The sequence below is a fragment of the Labrus bergylta genome, chromosome 24 (genome assembly GCF_963930695.1).
Source record: "Labrus bergylta chromosome 24, fLabBer1.1, whole genome shotgun sequence".
NCBI classification, from domain to species: Eukaryota; Metazoa; Chordata; class Actinopteri; order Labriformes; family Labridae; genus Labrus; species Labrus bergylta.
The window spans coordinates 12,673,143-12,694,033 of record NC_089218.1 but is presented as its reverse complement, the minus strand read 5'-3'; the positions used below and the strand labels follow the sequence as shown (position 1 = coordinate 12,694,033).

Sequence of the window (20,891 nt, the reverse complement as noted above, 5' to 3'; positions counted from 1 at the left end):
ACAAAATGCAAATGCAAAGGAAAAGCGACACACATTTGGAAAAAATGAATTTATATTCCTTTATATTTTTTTTTCTCCATCGCAGTCACAACAATACAATGTAATAAAATGGTAAAGATATAAAATCAAACTCAATACTGACGCGTATACATTTTTGTTTTTTGTTCAAACAAAATGAACTGTACATGTTTTCATTTATATCTGTTCTACATAATTTAAACTCTGTCACCACTTCATTGTAGTCATCTGTTTTATTGTAAATCTTTGTCTCTTCACAGATAAATAGACTTTATTTTCCGGAGGTATTGTAACAAAAATAACACATTTTCCTAATGCTGGCCACCTGGAGCCATTGAAAATATCATTCAACTCTTTGCCAGAATACCTTACTATCGTAGACACAGAGTACATAAATAATACAAGTGTTACACCCATGTGCTTTCTTGTTTCTCTCCTGATTCCTTTGTGAATGGTCAGAAACATTCGAAGTGTATTTGTGGTTCCCCCCCATAGACTAGAAGATTCCTGAATGGTGTTTTTATGAGCCGATGACAGTCGCCATCACTTGTACAGTGGAGTTAAGAGGTGTTAGTCAGACAGCCCCTGCTTTCAGTACAATGAGCAAGACAAGTGTTTGTTCTGTGTTTTAACTGCTAATATATGTCATTGTACTCTGCAAACATAAGCATCTTCTCAGGCTATTTAATCGCGCACAAATGGACTCCTCAAATTGCGTTTTTTAACTATTGTACTAAAGGGGTTGGTTCTCCAAAATGCTAAGAAATAAACCTCTCAAATCAGCTTGTTTCAAATCATTGCTATGACTTGTTTTAAGGAATTTTACATTTTCAGAAAAATTACTTTTTTCTTCTTTTTCACCACCAGATGATTCTATGAGGCTATAGATATCACTCTCATGTCTGTATGCTAGCTACAGTATAGCCTGAGGACAGCTAGGTTAGCTTAGCTTAGCATAAAGACTGGAAATGGGGAGAAAACAGCAACTATCAGCAACTCTTAATGATTTAAACTAACATTTTAAATCTCAATAACTTAATTTGTTAAAGACCAGAAATATAAAAAAGACAGGTGTTTTTACCAGGAGTTACGTGCTGGAAATCTTAGCTAGGCACAGTGACTTCCTGTGTTTTCCGCTCACAGGGACAAAATACAAATGGACTGTGTCCGACACCAATCCCCTCACTGAAACTCCCTATAAAATAGATTTGAGCTCATTTAGCAATGAGTGGCATATTAAGATTTACTGTCCTATATTTTTCTCTCTGCAAATGGCAAAGCTAGCATTGTTAGATTGTTTGTTGTTCCATCGTGTAATTTCTAAAGGCACTATTTCCTGGATATATTTTCCAACTCTGAATGCACTTTCTATTTCATTTTTAGTGCACTGCATTAGGTCCCAAAAGTTAGAATTCAGAGTTCAGCTTTGAACATAGCTAGCTCTTGTTAGCTAGCTAGCTAACCATTTTCTCCCTTGTTCCACTTTTAAGCTAAGCTAATCGACTGTCGGCTCAGGGTTCATGTAGCCTACAGTTTAGGGAGTGGTGAAAATGTGTCCTAAAAAGCACCAAAACCTTGTGGGCTGTCTGGCCGATCACCTCTGTAACCTCATACTGCCTACAGATCTAGTATCAGTGTGCTTATACTCAAGACAACACGATGGCACAGACTCCTACAAAAAACACAGTTTCCAGCTGATTTTTCTTCTCTCGTCTTACATTCTGGATATTTATAAAGAACATTTACGATCATTACATTTGAAAGATCCATCTAAGCAAAGTCATTGAACATAGATCCAACTGAGGATTACCAGAAAAAGGTATTTACAATCAAAATGCCAATCACGAGAAATAAAATATACTTTGCACATTGAAACCTCTAAAGCTACTTATTTTCCAAGCTGAAGAACACAGTATAAAATCATGAGTCAAACAAAATAAACGCTCATGGTACATCTTTTAGATACATCCACATAAAGGTTTAATATGACCCTGCACTGTGCTTTTAGTATCCACACCTGAGTCAAACCGCTGAAATCCTCACAACGCGTTTTCTATGATTGAGTGTTTGTACTAAAAAAAAAATTAAATTGTTGTTGGACTCAGATCTGGTAGAAACTTGGTCTGGTCTCAATTTCTACAGAACCATGATGAGTAATGATAATTTCCCAGCTCTGGACCAAGCAAGTAAAACTTTGGCAAAAAGAAAAAAGCATATGAAGCATTACTGATACATGCAGTAATCTGAACACTCATACACATGCCGCACATACATACAACAACAGGCCTCATATGCTTGGTAGACCCTGATAGTGAAACATGTATGTGTTTATCCAGGAAAACATTTTCCCACTCACAACAAATATCAACCCATAAATAGATAGATTTACGGTAGAGTATTAGGGCCACTGAATTTTTCATTGTTTTGACTTTTTCCTGAGTTCTGACTTATTTTTCAAAATACAGACTTTTTGCGTCAGTATTCTGACATCACATTTCTGAGATTAGAGACAGAATTTTGACATTTTTCAAAGTCAAAATTCAGACTTTTATCTAATAATTTTGTCTTTGATCCCCCAGTTCAAGAATTCTGACTGAAATCTGACTTTTTTTGCCCAGGAAAAAATTTCAGGACGAAACAAACTAATATTATAATGGCCCTAATCCTCTTGTACAAATTTGATGGAAAAAATAAAACCCAAGTTAATATAAAAGATTAAAAAAAACAACCATCAAATGATCATAAAGAAATACAAAAAGTATCCAAAAATGTAAACAAAATGGATATCACGTTTGCATTCTTTCACATTTTCTATGCAAATAAAGACAAAAGGCAACAAAAAAAAAAAATACATGCAAACAGTGATGTGGTATGTTAATTAAGGTCATCCAAGCCCAGAACCTTTCTGTGTGAAACCTTGCATAGCTTTTGATGTGTTGCCATACAATAACACCGACTGGATTTGTATTCCTTACAGAGTGGGCCTGGCTAAGGCTATGGGTTTCTCTTCAAGTGTAGCAAGCAGGCTCAGCTGTAGACTGACTGGTGATACATGAGTTTTGGACTATGGGTGATATGAAGGGTAATCTGAGTTAAACATAAACAGAGATGATAAGATACCTGCAGTTTGATAATGAAGCTACAGCTGAATCTAAGAGCTACACATGAATAATCCTGTATAAAGACGGTACTGTAGTTTTTGGTTGTGTACGACCTGATTTGGCTGAGTTAAACCTGACTCTGATTGGCTGGAGCTTGGGTGCAAAAAAAAGGGGACAATGGTTTGGGTCAAAATATCAGAGCTCAGTGCATGGGAGAAGCTAGTGGGACAACATAAATCGCCCTTTAAGAACCCAGAATCACATAAGACCTCTGCAGTAGCCACTTATTTCCTAAGAAATCCTCAAATCTAGAACATTCATGCAAGAAATTCACAAGCACAATCTGTTAAACGAACAGAACATTTCTAGCTGTGTCCTCTACAGGTCACATGTTTTTTTTTAATAGGACAACGTGCTAACACAGTATTCTGTTTTCCTTTGATTTCTGTGCTCTGATACACTGAACACATGCGTCATGTACAGTGTGTGCCCAGACCAGAGTGTAATAAAAAGTAACACCATCCTCCTTATGTTCATCTTTTACATTTTTTACAAGATTTTGTTTTTGGGCCGTTATAAGAGACAGGACAGTGGATGGAATCTGAGTGGGGAATGACACATTTAGAAAAGGAGCCACAGATAAGATTCAAACAGGCTCCTCACTTCATGGACTACAGCCTCCATATGCGGACCCATCACTAGGGTGAGATTACAATATCTTTAAATAAAAAAACCCACCTCCACTGTCCAGCCGATAAGGCATTGTAACTTTTGTGTGTCACCAAGTCAAGCAGAGACAGAAGGAGTTGTTATTTTTTTACTACACTCTCTACATGTGGAATCCTGGACTGATCGACTGGATTACATCATCCAGTCAATCTGAATGTGAAACACTTGATATATTTGGCTAAATCTTTCACACCACTGTTACCACAACTTTACAAAAAACCATCCAGCTTTACTCAATAGCACCATATGAATATTGTTCCCAAATTATAAAGGGGTAAGGGATTACTGGACATTAGTGTGTGAGTGTGTGTTTGTGGTGAGGTAGGGATACATCCCTTGTTGTAACAATACTTTCCACTGTGTGTGTGTGTGTGTGTGTGTGTGTGTGTGTGTGTGTGTGTGTGTGTGTGTGTCTCCCTGCTGTGGGGTAAGACCCTGTGTGCATGCATGTGTGTTTGTGATTATGTGAGCGTGTACACTAAGCACATCTCCTTGCGTTGGAGACTTGCATAGCTTCAGCAGGACAGGAAGAGCAATTGCCCGTTTGGACGGAGCCTTTGGCACAGCCTTGGCCGATAACTGAAGGCAGTACTCAAGTTGCACCATAGAATACAAAGGGACAATCTGCCCTTATTGCACCATAAGTACATGTGTGTTTCATATTCGCACCATATGAAGTGGGATTAGCAGCCAATTGACTCTGTAGCTTGAGCATGTTGCACCATATGAACGCCAATGTTGCTGCTTCTGTTGTGCATTCACACCTACAGAAACGACTTAACACTTTGCAACAAATGAACAATTTTTTCTGATTTTATCTGCTAGCACCACAGGAAAGAAATGTCAACATATATCCTATTCCTCAAACTGAAAGGGATACCTCAACATTTTTGGGTTAGTTTCCTTTTTTTTGAGGCTGCAACATTCTTTTAGTATTTACTCAGTCTTTCACAGGTGTTCCCAATCTGAGGCTTGGGAGCCCAGTGAGGGTCGTAACACAACTCTATGGGGGTCAAAAGATCTTAAACAAACTCGGATAGCTGGGAAATGTAATGTTGAATAATTCAATCTCTTCTGGTCTTCTAAAACTTTTCAATTAAAACAAGAACAACAACAAAAAATCCTCAAGTGATGTAACGCGAGTCAGTGTATGCTGACTTAAAGATGAACTTAAAAATACAGAAAAAAAAATCTGAAGGATGTTAAGTCAAAAAGAAACGAGTTAACCAGCCCAATTCCTTAGACTTAACAGCTAAAGGTTGAGCAGCATTGTGGGTAATTTAGACCAACTTCTTCTTAACAGCCTCATATTGAAGACAAACACTGTGTCTGAAACATACTCATACTAACATATTGCCTACGCCATACTTAGAATACTGCATACTCACTCGACCGCTAGTATGGCGTTAGCAACATGCATACATAGTCTGGTCAGGTGATGTACTTCGGATCCGAGCTCAATGGAAAAGCTATCATCAAGCTAGCCCGACCATCTGTCCATAAAAGGAATTAATCAATAATGTAAATCATTTTTTTACTATTAAAGCTAATTTTCAATTTTAGTATTGTTTGACAGTTCATTACATTACAGCTACTTAAATGTTTTTACCGCTAATTGGCTGGCGAGCTTTGCTATTGGATAGTCTGAGAGCTGCAATGCATTGTGGGGGAATTTATATGACACGTATGCTCACGTTTCATACTTAAAATTTCTGGCTGATCTAGCATACATGTGCACATTTCTTGCATAAACAAGATGGCATAACATGATTGCGGATCGTACTACATACTCATATGTGATGTCATATTTAGTAGGAAACATATGAAAGTATTGTTTTGGACACAGTCAATATCTTTCTTTAAAATTATCATTTTTCTGGCATTTTTTAAAAACTGTCCATTGTGAGTCGAACGATTAAGGCAACACAAGCCAGAACCATTGAGAACCACAGGTTGATACCACATTTTTTTTTTTACACTTTGATACACCTGGGCAGGAAATATAAGGTTTTTAGTTCCCCAAAAATGTTTAAGTATCCCTTTTAAGTCCTAAAAATATTTTCTCCTTCAACTGGTCTAGCCTCTTGAACAGCAGTATAACAAGCATGTGTACATCTGTGTTGATATTTTCTGACTGAACCAGCTGAGACTGCTCAACTGCTCTACAGCTGACATGGGACTCGAGTAAAGGTGTTATGTGTTTGACTGAAAAAAAAACAACACGTTTTCCGCCCTACCAAAACCGTGTTTTTACTGGCCGCCATGCAAGTGTTAAGGCAGCACCCCTGACAGCATGTGATTTCAGGAGCAATGTTCCTGTCAACAGGCTGATGACTGATAACTCAGCTCATTTGTTGTCGCCTGCCAGTGTAACAGCTTGAATCACAGGGATAAACAAACCCCCAAAAAATAAATAATGAGCCATACATCACAGCTCAGTCGTGGGTGGCTTTTGAGGACTTGATGTTGGACGCTTTTCAGGGGAAGACGAGTCATCGAGATGGATTTGACAACTGAAGTCCAAAACTGTTTTATACCAGCTTCAGTGGCAGCACCCTGCTAGCGTGGGAACAACATAATTAAGACATCACACACTGGTGGGAGCTGGTAGACAAAGATCAGAAATAATTAGTCTTGCGTTTGTTATTTCTTCCCAAAAGCAGAACACGCTTTTCATTTTGTAGTGGAAGGCTTCAAGTTTAAAAAAAAAAGAAAAAGGTGGACGTGGCCACATTGGTTTGGTAAGTTGAGTCAGTATTAAACATGTTAACAGACATTGGCACAGTGATTCAACTACGCATCAAGCAAGACGAACTTTAACAAAACAATTATCCATCTTCTTCTAAGCTGCTCTCCCTTTCCATTAGCTTATGTTTCTAACTGTCAAACAAACATGCTTAGAGTATTTATAACGAAGTAGACATTTTGGAAATCAGATTTTCTTTCTGGCTTATAGTTAGAAGACAGGATTGGTACCACTCTTTTATCTCTCTGTTTTGTATGAAGACAGCGCCAAACAGGCCCGATTAGCATAGTCAGAAATGTCCGCAGACAGTTTTTTTTATCCATCCAAAGTATTTTTTTTTTTTGACTTTGTAAGACTCACCGCGCGCTGCCAAGAAAAAGTTTTAGCAGTAAAGTCACTTTATAATCTTAGCTTGTCATTTTTACATTCCTGTTAGTGTACATACTTATGTTAATTAAGCAGCTTTTTGGGTGATTTCTTTAACTGTTAACAATCCAAGGCAGCTTTCCATTTCCCGCTAAGCTAACATGAGCTAATCATTTCATAGCTCTAGCAAGTTTCAAGACAACAGAGTCTGATTGATCCATTGACTGTATATTAAGATGGACAGAACAACAGCCTCATGGAGTTGAAGCCAAAATATTTAGAGCTCCCCCTGCTGACTGGCTGCAGTATAGGTTATACACCCCGCCTCCACCATGTTAACAGATTGTAGGCTGGGTCAAACTACAAAATAAAAAATTCAAATTTTTTTCTCAAAACTCGATTCTGTGGTGTAAGTTATTAATTATCATCCTGATTTATGTAATCGCATTTGTACAACGGATAAGGACGGAGACAGAGACGCACTGTCATTATTAACATACAGTCAAAGGATTATTTTTTCTCTGTAACAATGCTAAGATAACGCTAAAAGGAAACGATTTCTTTCTAGCTAAAAATTGACAGGGATTTTGAAATTCTCTGAGCGCACATAAGATGCCAATACCCTCATTGTCTATATCTTTCCCATCATAATGCACAACTCTTGGTACTTCCTTTGACCTTGTCTACCAATCTCATTAACCGTTTACATAAAAAAACATCTCTTATGTACATGGAAAATATATACACTCCCTGTCGACTACACTAACAAGTTCACAGACTCCTTTTATTAAATTTGCTGTTCGTTCTCATTTGTCGCACCTTTTTATTCCACTGGGGCCTGTGAGAGTGTGAGCGATGCGATGTAAATGACCTGCGGTGGTCGAAGACTCCTGTGTCAGAATTGGCGCTCCTGTTTCCATTTTTTTTTTGTATTTTCCCGCACAGCTGACACCAGACGTATTAAATTAAATCAATGAGAATCAATGAGAACAGATGAAGAGTGACCAGAGGAGTGGTACAGATGGATGAGGAGAGAAAAAGAAGGACTCGCGCTGAAGCAGCTTGTTGAGTCATGGCCATGGGACTTGCAGGTCAGAGGTACCCACAAGGAATGTGTTTGTGTATGTGTGTGCGTGTGTGTGTGTTTCTCAGTGTGCTTGTAGAAGTGTGACAGATTGCTTTTGTGTCAATGTGCTTACATCAAGTGCCAATTTTGAGCTTGTGAGAATGTGTTTGTAAATCTCTTCTAAACATGTATACAAACACATCTTTGTGTTGCATATGTGCTCATGTGTGTGTGTGCCAACTTGTTTATGTGTCAGAGTGAGGACTCATACTGCAACAGTTCATAGAGCAGCGGTCCATCTCGGTAACGGATGCCCACAGCAGCTGGCGTTATGTACTGCAGGATGTTTATAGTCCTCCGCAGCCGCCTGTCAACATAATGGGCGTCCCAGGCCGGGTAACGCTTCCTGGGCATGTCGATCTTTATAAGTGGACCCTCCGGCTTGGAGGTGGGGGGTGCCGACCTCACCTGGAAGACGGGGAGACATGTCTCGGCCACATCCTCTTCCGTCTCTGACTTGGCCATGTGGGCCGGGGTGGGCGGAGCAGTGGGCGGAGCAGACGGCGGGAGGGGGAGTCCCCAGAGCAGCTGGGCGCAGCAGGAAGAGGCGGGGCTCGGCTGGAGGTGGGCCGTGGCGGGGTGCAAGAAGCCGTAGTACAGCAGCATGACCAGGACGCCACAGGCGAACGTCAGGTAGACGCTGCACAGCGCTGGGACGGCGTAGGAGTCAGTCAACACGGGGTCCCTGTAGGCATACCTGCAGCACAGAGTGGATGTAACGCAACAGATTTGAGGATTGCAACTGGTAAACAGTAAATAAAGAACTCGTCAGACATGTGGTCGCAGAAACTGGGGATCAAACCCCTGACCTTACGGTTGAGTGACAACTAACTCTACCAACTGAGCCACAGCCATGCAGTGGTGAGTGAGAGATGTTTCATTGGTAATGAAGCAAAGACAAGCATGATACTCTGAATTATGGGGATGCATGCATATAGCATTTGTCACCATAATCAATTGCATAACGAAATGTAATTTACTCTTGGCACTGTAAGTAAAGCAGGACTTATTTCTAACCCAATTTTCACTTTGAGCTTTCAAACTACAGTAGAGTGGTAATATGTACATTGGATGAAAGCCTGTCATCTATCCAAACTCAAATTGCAGTAGGTCACTTTTTTAATGAGTTTACCATCAGAAGTAAAAAAAAATATTTCAATGATTTGGCTGTTGTCGGCATATTTTGGAGACAACCATGAGATTTGTTTTTGTTTGGTTTGTGTTTCTGGAATTGAAGCACAGAAAGCATTTAAAAGACTCTGAATTCCCTCAACTTTTTATCAAAGTTTTCATTCTTAAATTTAGAAAAGTTGTAATAACAACGGGCTCGAACGTGCCAATAATCAGCCCAAATCTTTTCAACACCAATCTTGGTGACTCTTGCCCTTGTTTAGGGAGGGAATTAAGCTTCGCACTGATATGTTTTGGTGTCATGAGCTTTGCAGCGTGGTGCCGTTTTACATGCTGCATTATGTAGGTTGTGCTATTTGTGTAGTTTGTCAGCCTCTTGTAATATTTGCACACCCTCTTTTAAGCCTTCTCTGTTTTCTGCTAACACAATATAAACCTGAAATCATCACTTGCTTTCGCCGTGCCTGTAAAAAAATCATTTAAATTGTCAATTTATGAAAGGATTTTTAATTGTATTGCGAGGTATCACTACATCCCTATGTACCACACACTAATCATGTGTTCCTTCGTCCTACATTTAATCCTAAATAAAACAACGTCCTCCACCCTGTCCCAGCCTTTTTTAGACTTTCTGACTACCCTCTCTGTGGCTCACAGTAATACCCAATTGGATCTTCCCAGTGTAGTGGATCTTTAAAACCAGCTCACAAATACATACACCCGTTTGCTTAAAAAGGTTAAATACATTTCTAAAGCAACTGGATATTGTTTTTATTTCAACAAATGTGCTCAAACAGAACGAAACTGTGAATCTGTTGGGGACTATTCCTATCTACATTTGCAGCTTTTGTAAGCACTTGGGGCAGCAGGGCGGTTTATGTGGGATTAAGTCAAACAAACTGCAGTGCGTGTGTTCGGGGTAATGAAATATCACCCAGTGCAATAATGTAGCTCACTGGTGTGTTTTTAATATGTGTTGAACAACCCTTAAAGCTCCACGGCACAGTGGAATAAGAAATATCTGGATTTGGACACACATGCAATACTTGTTTGTTTACAAGAAGTCAAATAAACAGTGTCACCAGAAGTATATTATAAAAGTGAGTTTTTACATCTGTGGTTGGGAGAGTGTTTCCTTAATCTTTAGAGAAGGGTAATAGAACATTGGTGGTTGAAGGGTTTTTAAACATGGAGGAAAAAAACAAATAACCTTGCATTAACACTCCACATCAATTCAAAATGTGCACAACATTAGCACCTTGTTAATTGTTTAGCACCAATACACCAAGTCAAATTCCTTGTATGTGTAAATGTACTTGGCAGTAAACCCTGATTCTGATTCTGATTAACTGCTTTTGACTACATTGCTGGCATTTATACTGTACGGATAGAGCTCTTTCACACCTAAACCAAAATCCTCTTCCTCAAAAAGCGGCTTTTAATTTGGAACAAAAATCCTTGTTACTCAGAGAAGTTGGCTCCCCTCCCCCATTACATTTTTATTTAACCGTTTCAACTGTGTGAATTCATGTTGGTTTTCTTGACTTGCTTTTTCTACTTTTGTTTTTTTAACTTTCCTATGATGTTGATTGGTTTTGTTTTCCACATTGTTTGGGTTCTTTTACAGTTTGCTTCCAATGTTCCATCCATCCATCTATTATCTATACAGCTATTCATGTTTGGGGTTGTGGGCTGGAGGCCATCCAAGCTGTCATTGAGCGAGAGGCGGGGTTACACCCTGGACTGTTCGGCCGGTCAATCACAGGACTGACATATAGAGACAGACAACCAGTTACACTCACAGTCAAACCTACGGGCAATTTAGAGTGTATTCACACCAGGAAACTCCTTTAGTTCACAATGCTTCTTTTTTGGTTTTGTGCGGTTCGTTTTCACATTGCACTTTTTCCCAAGAGGAAATTTGTAGAATTCTTCGGCTGGGTCTCGGTCCGGCTTTTTGGTGCTTACCCGAGTTCGATGGTTTGTATTCACACCTGCCCAAAAGATCCGCACCAAGGGTTTTAGTTCCTTTCAAGCAAACAAGGTAGGTGTGAATACACCCTAAAGTCACCAATTTGACTCAACAAGCATCAACAAGAGATGCTCTGACCGACAGGGATTTGAACCAGGAACCTCAGCACTAATCCCTACACCAACCTGCAGCCGGTTCCAATGTTTTTTTTGTTGTTAGGGATTTTATGTGTTTGGGTTTGTGTTTGTGTTTTGCTTGTATGTCAAACACTTGGTAAACCCTTGTTTCTAAATGTATAAAATTCAAAAGGAAGAGCAAATAGTAATAAAATAAACAAGTAGCCACTCTGACTCACCACAGCCCAGTGAGGATGGTGTTCTCTGCCAGCACAACGATATAGTACGCCACCATCCTATAGCGCGTCTGCCCTTCCTTCACGTTGAACCAGCAGAAGATGTAGACGATGCCGACCACCATATTGAAGAGCACCTCCTCCCACTTGGACATGCAAAAGTCTGTGCCGCCATGCACCACCCAGAAGGCCATGGCGCACCAGTGGACGACCACGAAAATGCCAAAGTAGATGTGGAAGAGGGAGGCGAAGAGGGCGAGCGAGAGGACGCGGGACGAGATGGTGAACAGACGCCAGAAGAGGTGCAGCAGCGCCCCGCGGTAGCTCATGCTGCGCTGGTCGTCGCGGGAATCCCGCAGCAGTTTGTGGTAGGAGGCAAGAACCCAGGCGAGGGACAAGAGGGAGCCCAAGGACGAGATACCTGCAGAGACATAGGAGGAAATATAATCAAAGAGGTGGATGCTTCTTTAGTTTCTTAGTGTAATCAAAGTTTGAGAAGCAAAAAGTAAATCAACACATTGTATGAGTCATTGGAGGTGTTATGTGTAGCAATGTGTGCATATTGTTAAATAAGATGTAGTGCGTGACACCACAGGAACGTTAGCAATGACGCTCATTGGTATGAAATGGGAATAAAAAGTTATTTTTAATGGCACAGCTGCTGTGTGTATCCACCCCCCCTATGGTAGTCATATATTAGCATTTAAGTAAAATTAGTGTGTCTCAAAACTCCAGAGTGATAGAAAGGGATGAATAACAGCAGTGGGTGGCTGCCAAGATGATGCATTTCCTTGATGAATAAGGAACAGGAGGCTGGAGGATTTTTGGCTGGCACATCCCCCCAAATCACCTATGATTGTGCTGATTTTTTTTTAAGGACTACCTTAACAAAAAAACACAAAAAGTGGCACCATCTGCAGCCACAAATTACTGAGCGTGAAGTGTGCAAATGGCTAATTACTGTTTGTGCAGCTGTTGATTGTACAGTATGTGCAGCATGAAAAAATGGTGTTGCAAATGTAGCAGTAAGGTAGTAATTCTCATAAATCTGGTTTTGTGTGATTGTTATCTGAACTCCACATACACTGCAGCGTTTCGGCTCGGTTCTCCTGGATCATGATGCAGAGCTGCAGGACCAGCTGTGGCGCAGACTCCAGGAAGGTCTCCAGCAGTCGCAGCATGTTGACGTCCGCGTACTCAAACATCATGGCCCAGTACCAGCGCCTCTGGTGCTCCTTCTGCCGACGAGACATGAGGCCCAGGTACAGCGTCCTGATGTACCTGAGGGGCATCATTGGTAAGTCGAATTAATACATTCAAAATGTTCCAGTCTTATTGTTTCAACTCAAGTAAATCTGAGGTTGCTATGTGATTAACTAATCCCATTCATACACATTCATATGCCGCAGATGAAGCAGCTTGGGGTTAAGTGTCTTGCCAAAAGGACATGTAGCAGCAGGAGCTGGGGATTGAACCCCTGACCTTCCGGTTGAGAGATGACCGACCTCGATCTAGTTTCAATGGTTTAGTTTTCAAGAATACAAGCTTCTACCGCAACACACATGCTTTTATGTTTTCTTTATGTGCCTTTTATTTTTATTCCTTTGTGTGAAAAAAATTAAGAAATAAACCAAAAATTCTCAATTGAGACCTTGTCGTTGTGAATTAAAGAGGACATATAATCCCCCCTTCTCCACCTTTTCAAACAGTCCCCTGTGGTCTAAATGAAACATCTGTGCTGTGCTTTGGTCAAAATATAACACGAATCAAGCACCAGAGGAGGTTTGTGACCCTGTATAAACCAGCTCTCTCCGAATGCTCCGTTTTTATGTGTGTGTCTCTTTAAATGCAATGACCCCCCCTGAGTTTTCCCAGTAGACATCTGTAGAGAGAATAAAAATGGCTGACTTGTGTAAAAGTTTTGTTCTAGGCTGGGGGTGGAGTCCATGGGTGGAGATACCAGGGGAGGGGAGGGGATTTTCTTCTTTTTTTTTTACCAGAATCCCACTGTGACATCACAAGGAGAGCACATTTGAAACAGAGCATTTTTCTCTGTGTTGTAAGACTTATGCAGACCACAAACAAAGGATTGGATGAGTTTATTTCACATTTTGTGGGTCTGTAGACACTCAGGTTACACAAATATATGTTCAGAAACACAAATTGGATTTTTCATAATATGTCCCCTTTAAATAACACAATTATAGCCAAACATGACCCATCCTTTTCAGGGGTTACTGTGTTTTTCAAAATAAAAGTTCAGCATACTTGAATGCAACACTGTTGGCACAGAGAATTAAAATTCCTAGCTGTCAAAATCTTTCCATCAAATAATAACCAGCCAAAGTGAAAAGTTGAAGGAAACACCGAGTTCTCCCTGTTGATCTATAAATAAAACAAACGCAACAAAACCATGAACTTTACCCCTTCTGATCTTGTTCTATTAGTAGCCCAAGCATTGATCATTGTCTTATTGTGTAGAGAAGATTTTGATCCATATAAAACTGGGAGATTTTCTACATCTGGGAAACTACAGTCCATGTGGGCGGGACGTAGGCAGAGATCTCAATTAAAATCGCCTCGAGCACTCACGAGTTTGTGTGTGTGTGTGTGTGTGTGGAGGTGTGGAGGTGTGTATGTCCATATGTTCTCATGTGGTGCAGATGTATTCTATTGATCCTGCCTCCCTGTGTGCGCAGTACTACTGTACTCTATGTGCAGTGATGTCATTGAGTGTGCTTTTGAATTATGTATGACTCTGCGTGCATGTAAGGATATTACAGCCAACCGGTTTAGAACATACAAGCTTAATGCATGAAACATAAATAATGCATGTACATTATCTACATGTGCACGCACGCCGCTCATACACACACACATCAGGTCTAGGCTTGATGCAGAGGTTTGGGCGTCGCAAAGGCACTTAGGCTGCCAATCACGCGGCGCACTTCTGGCTAATTAATGATGTAGCGGCACAAAGATGAGAGACAGGCTGAAAACTCAGAGCGTGGATCGTTTTATCCTTCCCACACTTGGCATGAAAACACTCCGCCATGTTGGTTTTTTAATGACACAGAAATTTTGAATATTTCAGTATTCTACTCGCGGAAATGTTAATAGGGTGCTGTCCTTGTTGCAGTTTAGCGATAGGGCGATTCGATTCCATTACATAAACGGTGTCTGGGAGCTGATGAGGATGCTGTTTAGGTTACCGTGGCAACTAAGAGTCATAACTTATCAGCTTTGGGTCATAATTGTGATGAGGGGTTTATTTACTGAGCATTTCTATCATTAGGGCTCAAGTAGAGGTGGTTTGGGTTTGGTTCCTGGACGCGGTTTTCCGGGGCACGCCCAACTGGGAGGAGACCAAGAGCAGCCTGTCTATACTGGGAACGCCTCGGAATCTGAAAAACGTTGCTGGGGAGAGGGAAGTCTGGGCTCACTTGCTTCTTACTTATGGCTGGTTAGTACTTGTTTGGTAGACTGATACCAGGTGCTTTAAGCTTGGGGTGGCTGTGGCTCAGTGGTGGAGTCAGTTGCTTGGAAGACTATAGCCCTCCATATATGGGGCAAGGAGTTGGTCGTCTCTTAACCAGAAGAACAGGACTGAATACTGATCCAGAAATATATTGTCATCCTGACTCTTGTGGTCAGTGTGGTCGCTGGTGCCAAATATCCACATTTTAACCCCCCCCAAAAAACAAGCAGTTTAATGCCACCTCTCGCTCACCAGCTCTACGACGCCCACATTTGGGTTAAACAAAGAGGTCGTCTAAAAAAATGACCTCTGAAATAATAAGCTCATCAAAAATGAGACTACAAAACTACAACTCCCATGAGAACCCCACCTGCACAGTGGTCCGTTTGTGAAGCCAACAACACTCCTGCACGGTGGAGATATGAACCAGAGGAGCTTTGTGGCGGCAAATATAAGGTGTAACAAAAACCCCAGAAGCAGACAACACACAAGAGAAACACCTGACGAGGAAACTGAAAAGAGAAGACAAATAAAAAAGTCAGGTCGAGGAATTTGGTGTGTACAGTGGTCAGGTTGCAAATGTAGTTCAGGTTAATTTAATCATATATAATGTAACTTCCCAATTACAAAATTGTGGCTTATGAAAATGCTGAGTGGCTCCTAACTTTGTAAAACCACTAGCCACAGTGAGCTGGTGAGCAAAAAAAGTCAATGTCAAGCCCTGGATTCTAGAATAATTAAACAATTGGCAAACATATATCATAATAGCATTGTTCTTATGTCTGGTGAATGTGTCCTGTTTTTTTAATTAATGTGGCCTGCATGCATTAGTTGTCTGTTGAGGTGAGCTTCAGGTGTAGCTCACTCAATGTTTTATATGTGGCCTTGTGTCATTTGTACGTGTTTATATGTATATAGTGTTACATGTTGTCTTGTTGTGTGCACGTTACATTTACTTTAGTAGGTTATTGGATACGTGCTTTTAATAATACTTGTTTTTTAGGTACATTGTTATGTCTGCTCAATGCTGCTCCATGTCTGTCCATACATTTTTTATACTAACCAAATGCTGCTTTATGTGTATCCTGCATGGTTTATGTATTTTCTCCTGTGTCTGCTTAATTACTGTCATGATATTTCTATTTTTGTAGCTTTTAGCAAATTTTTTTTTTCTTTTTTTAGGGAGCCTTTTATAAAATCTGGCCAGAGACAACAGATGAAAATTAGTCTTTTGGCTAACTCTGGCATATTTAACCGAAATGTTTATTAATATGAAATGTCCCTGTAAAATTAAAAAAAATATATATAAATAAAAAAATTAAGATAAATTTAAAATAAATAAAAATAAATGCTACCTTTGCCAAGGTGATAAGTTGTCAATAAATTTGGGGATGAATAGAGAAACCAGCATCCTCTGTGAAGGTTAGAGTCTTTAACAGTGTTAAGTGCTTCACTTGAAGGGTTCCTTGTTTTTGCATTTTGTAAAGGCTAAATGTATATTGTAAATGAGTTGTACTTTTCTAGTCTTCTGCCAACTCAAAGCTGCTTTTACACACGCGACATTCACCCATTCACTCCACATTCACACTGATTCCGTTCACACCCTGCAGCTGGAGCAATATGGGATCAAGTGTCTTGCTTGAGGACACTAAGGAAACAGGAGCTAAGGATGTAACCCCTGACCCCCTTCAGCTCCAAAGATGACTGATTCCACCAAGGGGCCAAAGCTGCACATCTGGGCTTTGCTGTGTGACTGTATTTCAACAAATATTATCATTATTATTAACAACAGACACTGCATGGAAGAGCCTTTCTGCATAACCAAAAATAGTCTCTTTTCTTCCTAAACAGCATGTTAACACCTGTGTTGAATACACCCAACTGCCATTTGCCCTTGACTCAAGAACAGTCAAGGATAAATAAGCAGCATCATTTGTTTGGCTTTCTCAAAAAACTGTAAACAGGAAGTCCCTGTGTATTCGTCGAGGATTGAGGATTTTACTCCGCAGCATGGCAGCCAATTAATGCCTCTACATGGAAGGATGTGCTTTGCAACCATATGTGCCGAATACAGTACATCTTCCATGCCTCAAACCCAACCCCCACCACTCTCACTCTCACTCCTACGTTTCCCTCTTTTCCCCTCGCTCTCGTTCTCCTCCCCTCCCCCCTCCCCTTTCACTCCCTTTCTGAATGTGCAACCTTTTCCTCCCTCCTCCCTCCTCCCTCCTCCTCCTCCTCTGACCTCGCCCCTCCTACCCCCCTCAACAGCCTCTCCATCTCTAAGGCAATCTGTCTCAATCAGGCGCTACCACCACTCCCCTCTCCATCTTCTTCTTCCTCCTTCTTCCTACTTCCTCCAGGTGGGAAAGTCCATTCTGCAGGCCAAGGGGGGGGTGGTATAGATCGGGGATATGGGTGTGTGTGACTCTTAGGGGGGTTGAGTTAACCCAACAGCCACAGCGATACCAAAGCAGAGGAGCTGAGCAACACAACACACACACACACACACACACACACACACACACACACACACTCCTTACTTTACTCTCTCTTCTGCCTGCCCAGAGGCAAGTGGACAACATTAAGGAGTCTTCTTAGAGAGAGGGGTTGGGTGGGGGGGGATACAGCAAGTGCTGTTTGTATAAAAGGCTCAGAAGCGGATAAGCAAGCTGATACCACCACTACTACTGCTATTAAATCAACAAACATCATAAACACATTTACACTGGACTAAGAAGAAGAAACCAGTAAGGAACCAACAGTTGCAATAGCCAGACATGTGTAAGAGTTAAAGTGCATGTGAGTTTGTTTTTTTTCTCACTAGTGCTTTTATCACTTCATTTAGCACCTACTGATGTCCAACTGTGTCTATATGTATGAGTGTGTGTGTGTGTGTGTGTGTGTGTGTGTGTGTGTGTGTGTGTGTGTGTGTGTGTGTGTGTGTGTGTGAGAGAGAGAGAGAGAGAGAGAGAGAGAGAGAGAGAGAGAGAGAGAGAGAGTGATAGGTGTGTTGCCAGAAGCACAGATGCTTTCTCCTCTTTGTACTCTCCATGCATGCTGACACTCACGGGAAGAGGCCGTGACACCGTTTTTCCACTGGTCACACACGCTGCCACGCATGACCACACACACACACACACACACACACACACACACACACACACACACACACACACACACACACACACACACACACACACACACACACACACACACACACACACACACACACACACACACAAAAGCCCCGAAATCATGTTTTTGAAGAAAAAGTGACCGAGACGCTGTCCATGGTGCTGAAAGTGTTTTCAGCACCATGGACAGCGCTCCGCTCAAACACCCATTATGTCGCCTCTATTATCTTAAGTTTAAATATGTGGAGGGTAACTTTTCTGATACTTTAATTTGATTTAATTGTATAGACTTTTACCCCCCCCCCCCCAACCAAGTCAGTGCAGCTGGATTAACTTTTCACAAGTTGACCCAAAAAGAAAAAGAAACTCTGAGATGTTAGAGTGAATCAGTGTCAGCAGCGTCACTTTCTCTCTGACTGTTTTCTCTGTGTCTCTTCCTCTCCTGACTGTCAGTGAGGAGCACGCTTTGCTTTCTGAGATCTTCATCAAGAAGACATCCCACTCCACCCATTAGCGACGTTAAGTGTGAGTGGAAAAGTCAGAGAGCGAGAGAGAGAGAGAGAGAGAGAGAGGCAGGTGTGTGTTTTTGTTTGTGTCCCCCTCCCCTCCTTACCTCCACACTTGTCCCAGCTGGAGAATGTGTATGGTAGCCTGCCACAGCCAGATGGTGGCCAGCTGCAGGCGGTCTCTACCGGGATACAGGCACCCCAGGGCCACCGTGCCCCGCTTGGTGAGACCCTCCACCTCCCCGAGCCCCCCGCCGGTGTAGTCCTGCACGAACCAACGGAAACTCAGGATCTGGACCAGCACCGATGGCACCAACACAAAGAAGAGAGTGAGGCCAAACCAGAGGAAGTCCTGCCTCTGATAGTAGTCCATGGCCAGGCACAGGTCCGTCCCGACGTCCCAGAAGAAGACGAGGAGGGCGAGGATGATCCAGAGGCAGTCCAGCCACAGCTGCTCCCGGGGCGGGCAGTGGGTCTCCCGGATGCCGACCCCTCCGACCGGCTGACCGCCCCCGAGCAGAGAGCCGAGGCAGGCGGAGCGGCAGCCCCAGTAGCACGCCGAGGTGCGGCAGCACTGGCAGATGTGGATCGCGGCAGAGTCCAGCGGCTCCTCGGCGTCGACGTCGTACAGCTGGGCGAAACCGCCGCCGCCGTACCCGACCCCAGCTCCTTTGCCGCCGTCCGACTGCGCGGCCATGTTCCCCTTCCCGCTCCTGCCCTCCTGCGAGAAGCACGACAAGCGCACCGTTTTGGCTGCTGGTGGGGCGCGGATACCACGTCACTTCCCCGATACCTGCTGTCCCCTTCCCTTTCGCTCAGCGGCGACTGCTGTGTCTCTTTTCCGCCCGGGGCGAGAGGAGCCATCAGAGCGCTGGAGAGACCGCCACCGGGCGCTGTTGAGAAGCAGCAGCAGCAGCAGCAGCAGCAGCAGCGGCGGCGGCGGCGGGTTCAGTCCAACAGCCCTGCATCATCCCGTCATGTTCGCGCGGTCATCTAGGTCGATGGGCGGCTATGACGTAATGCATCTCCCGCTGTTTCTTAAGACGTGTGAGTGTTTTGGATGTTTTGTCTCTGGATGAAAAAAATCCAATTCTCTCAAATAACGACACCTTCCTCTTCAAGTCAACCGGAAGAACTCTTGACTCCTGCCTCCTCACCCCCACACCGCACTCAGGATGCAGGTACCTGGCATCTACTCCTGCCCGTGTCCGCTCCTCTCCGCAGCTCCAGCCCCCTCTGCAGCTCCAGCTTCCCCTCCACTCCTCACTTCTTTCTCCCTCACTCCGCCCTCTACTGGATGACAACTTCAACCACGAATTCACATCTGCGCACTACAGTACAAGATTCGTGCAAAAGCCCACCATTCTCTCCAGAACCAGGGTGACGTTTTCCCATTGACAAACTAACAATTTTCACTTTCTACAATTATTTTCTTCTTTCCTCCATTCTCCTGTATATTCCACTCTCTCTACACTTCTTTTCTCTCACACCATCCCTCCATCATCCCCTCCCATGGGTTGACTGCCCCATGGCTCTGCCAGCCTAATCAGCCATAACAAACACCCTGTATGTGTGTGTGCAAGTGTGAGTGTGTGTGTTTATTCTCCATGCTAGGCAAGCATTTAGGATTTAAGAATGTGAGGAAATGGGATGGACAGTGTGTGTGAGAGAGGAGGGGGTTGCAGCTAAGGGAGCTTGATAGAGAAAGAGAAAGGAGGGAAGGATGAAGGAATTAGAGGAGGGATGAAAGGAGTGTGTGTATGTGTGACAGAAAAAATGAATCAGGCTGTTTCAAAGGATGAAGAGAATTGCAGCAAGAAAGAGGATGATTTAAGGATTGTTGGAGGAAACACAAAGGTGTCAGATGAGGAAAAAGGAAACATTTTGAGGGAAGAAGTCACAAAAAAGGATGCATGGTTTTAAAGAAGGAAGAGAAAAAATAGTATAAATTGAAAGGCTTTATTAGAGTGAAGTCATAAAGGGGAGTGAGATAAGGGTGATGAAGGTCAGGAGGATGAGGAAGAAGGGACATTGATTGACATGCAGGTTTAGAGAAGGTTGGAGTGAAGGAATGAAAAAAAGTGAAAAACAGCAATTTCTGATTCCTCTTTGAGAAATGTTGTCAGTGGGCTATATATGTAAAAACTGAGGTGGAATGTAAACACATTGCACAGGCTACAACACAAACACGTGCCTGCTCGCCCGCCCTCTCACAAGCACACACACACA

The 20,891-nt window shown here is 42.4% G+C and overlaps 1 protein-coding gene across 1 annotated transcript; it reads right to left on the bottom strand.

Moving 5' to 3' along the window:
* Positions 1-45: 45 nt before the first annotated feature.
* xkr6a (XK, Kell blood group complex subunit-related family, member 6a) lies at positions 46-19,642 on the bottom strand. Its single transcript, XM_020651745.3, has 4 exons — positions 18,770-19,642; positions 12,626-12,822; positions 11,545-11,962; positions 46-8,783 (listed from the first exon to the last, which is right to left on the bottom strand). Exons 1-4 carry the CDS (start codon positions 19,357-19,359, stop codon positions 8,279-8,281), a joined length of 1,710 nt encoding a protein of 569 aa, XP_020507401.1. The 5' UTR covers positions 19,360-19,642; the 3' UTR covers positions 46-8,278.
* Between the last annotated feature and the right edge of the window lie 1,249 nt (positions 19,643-20,891).

What these genes read in the sequence shown, in the direction of transcription:
- xkr6a (XM_020651745.3), bottom strand. Translation starts at nt 19,359, where the DNA reads ATGGCCGCGCAGTCGGACGGCGGCAAAGGAGCTGGGGTCGGGTACGGC. An exon ending in CAGCTGGGACAAGTGTGGAG is followed by an intron (nt 12,823 to 18,769) that starts GTAAGGAGGGGA and finishes GATGCCCCTCAG; the next exon opens with GTACATCAGGACGCTGTACC. An exon ending in CCGAGCCGAAACGCTGCAGT is followed by an intron (nt 11,963 to 12,625) that starts GTATGTGGAGTT and finishes ATGTCTCTGCAG; the next exon opens with GTATCTCGTCCTTGGGCTCC.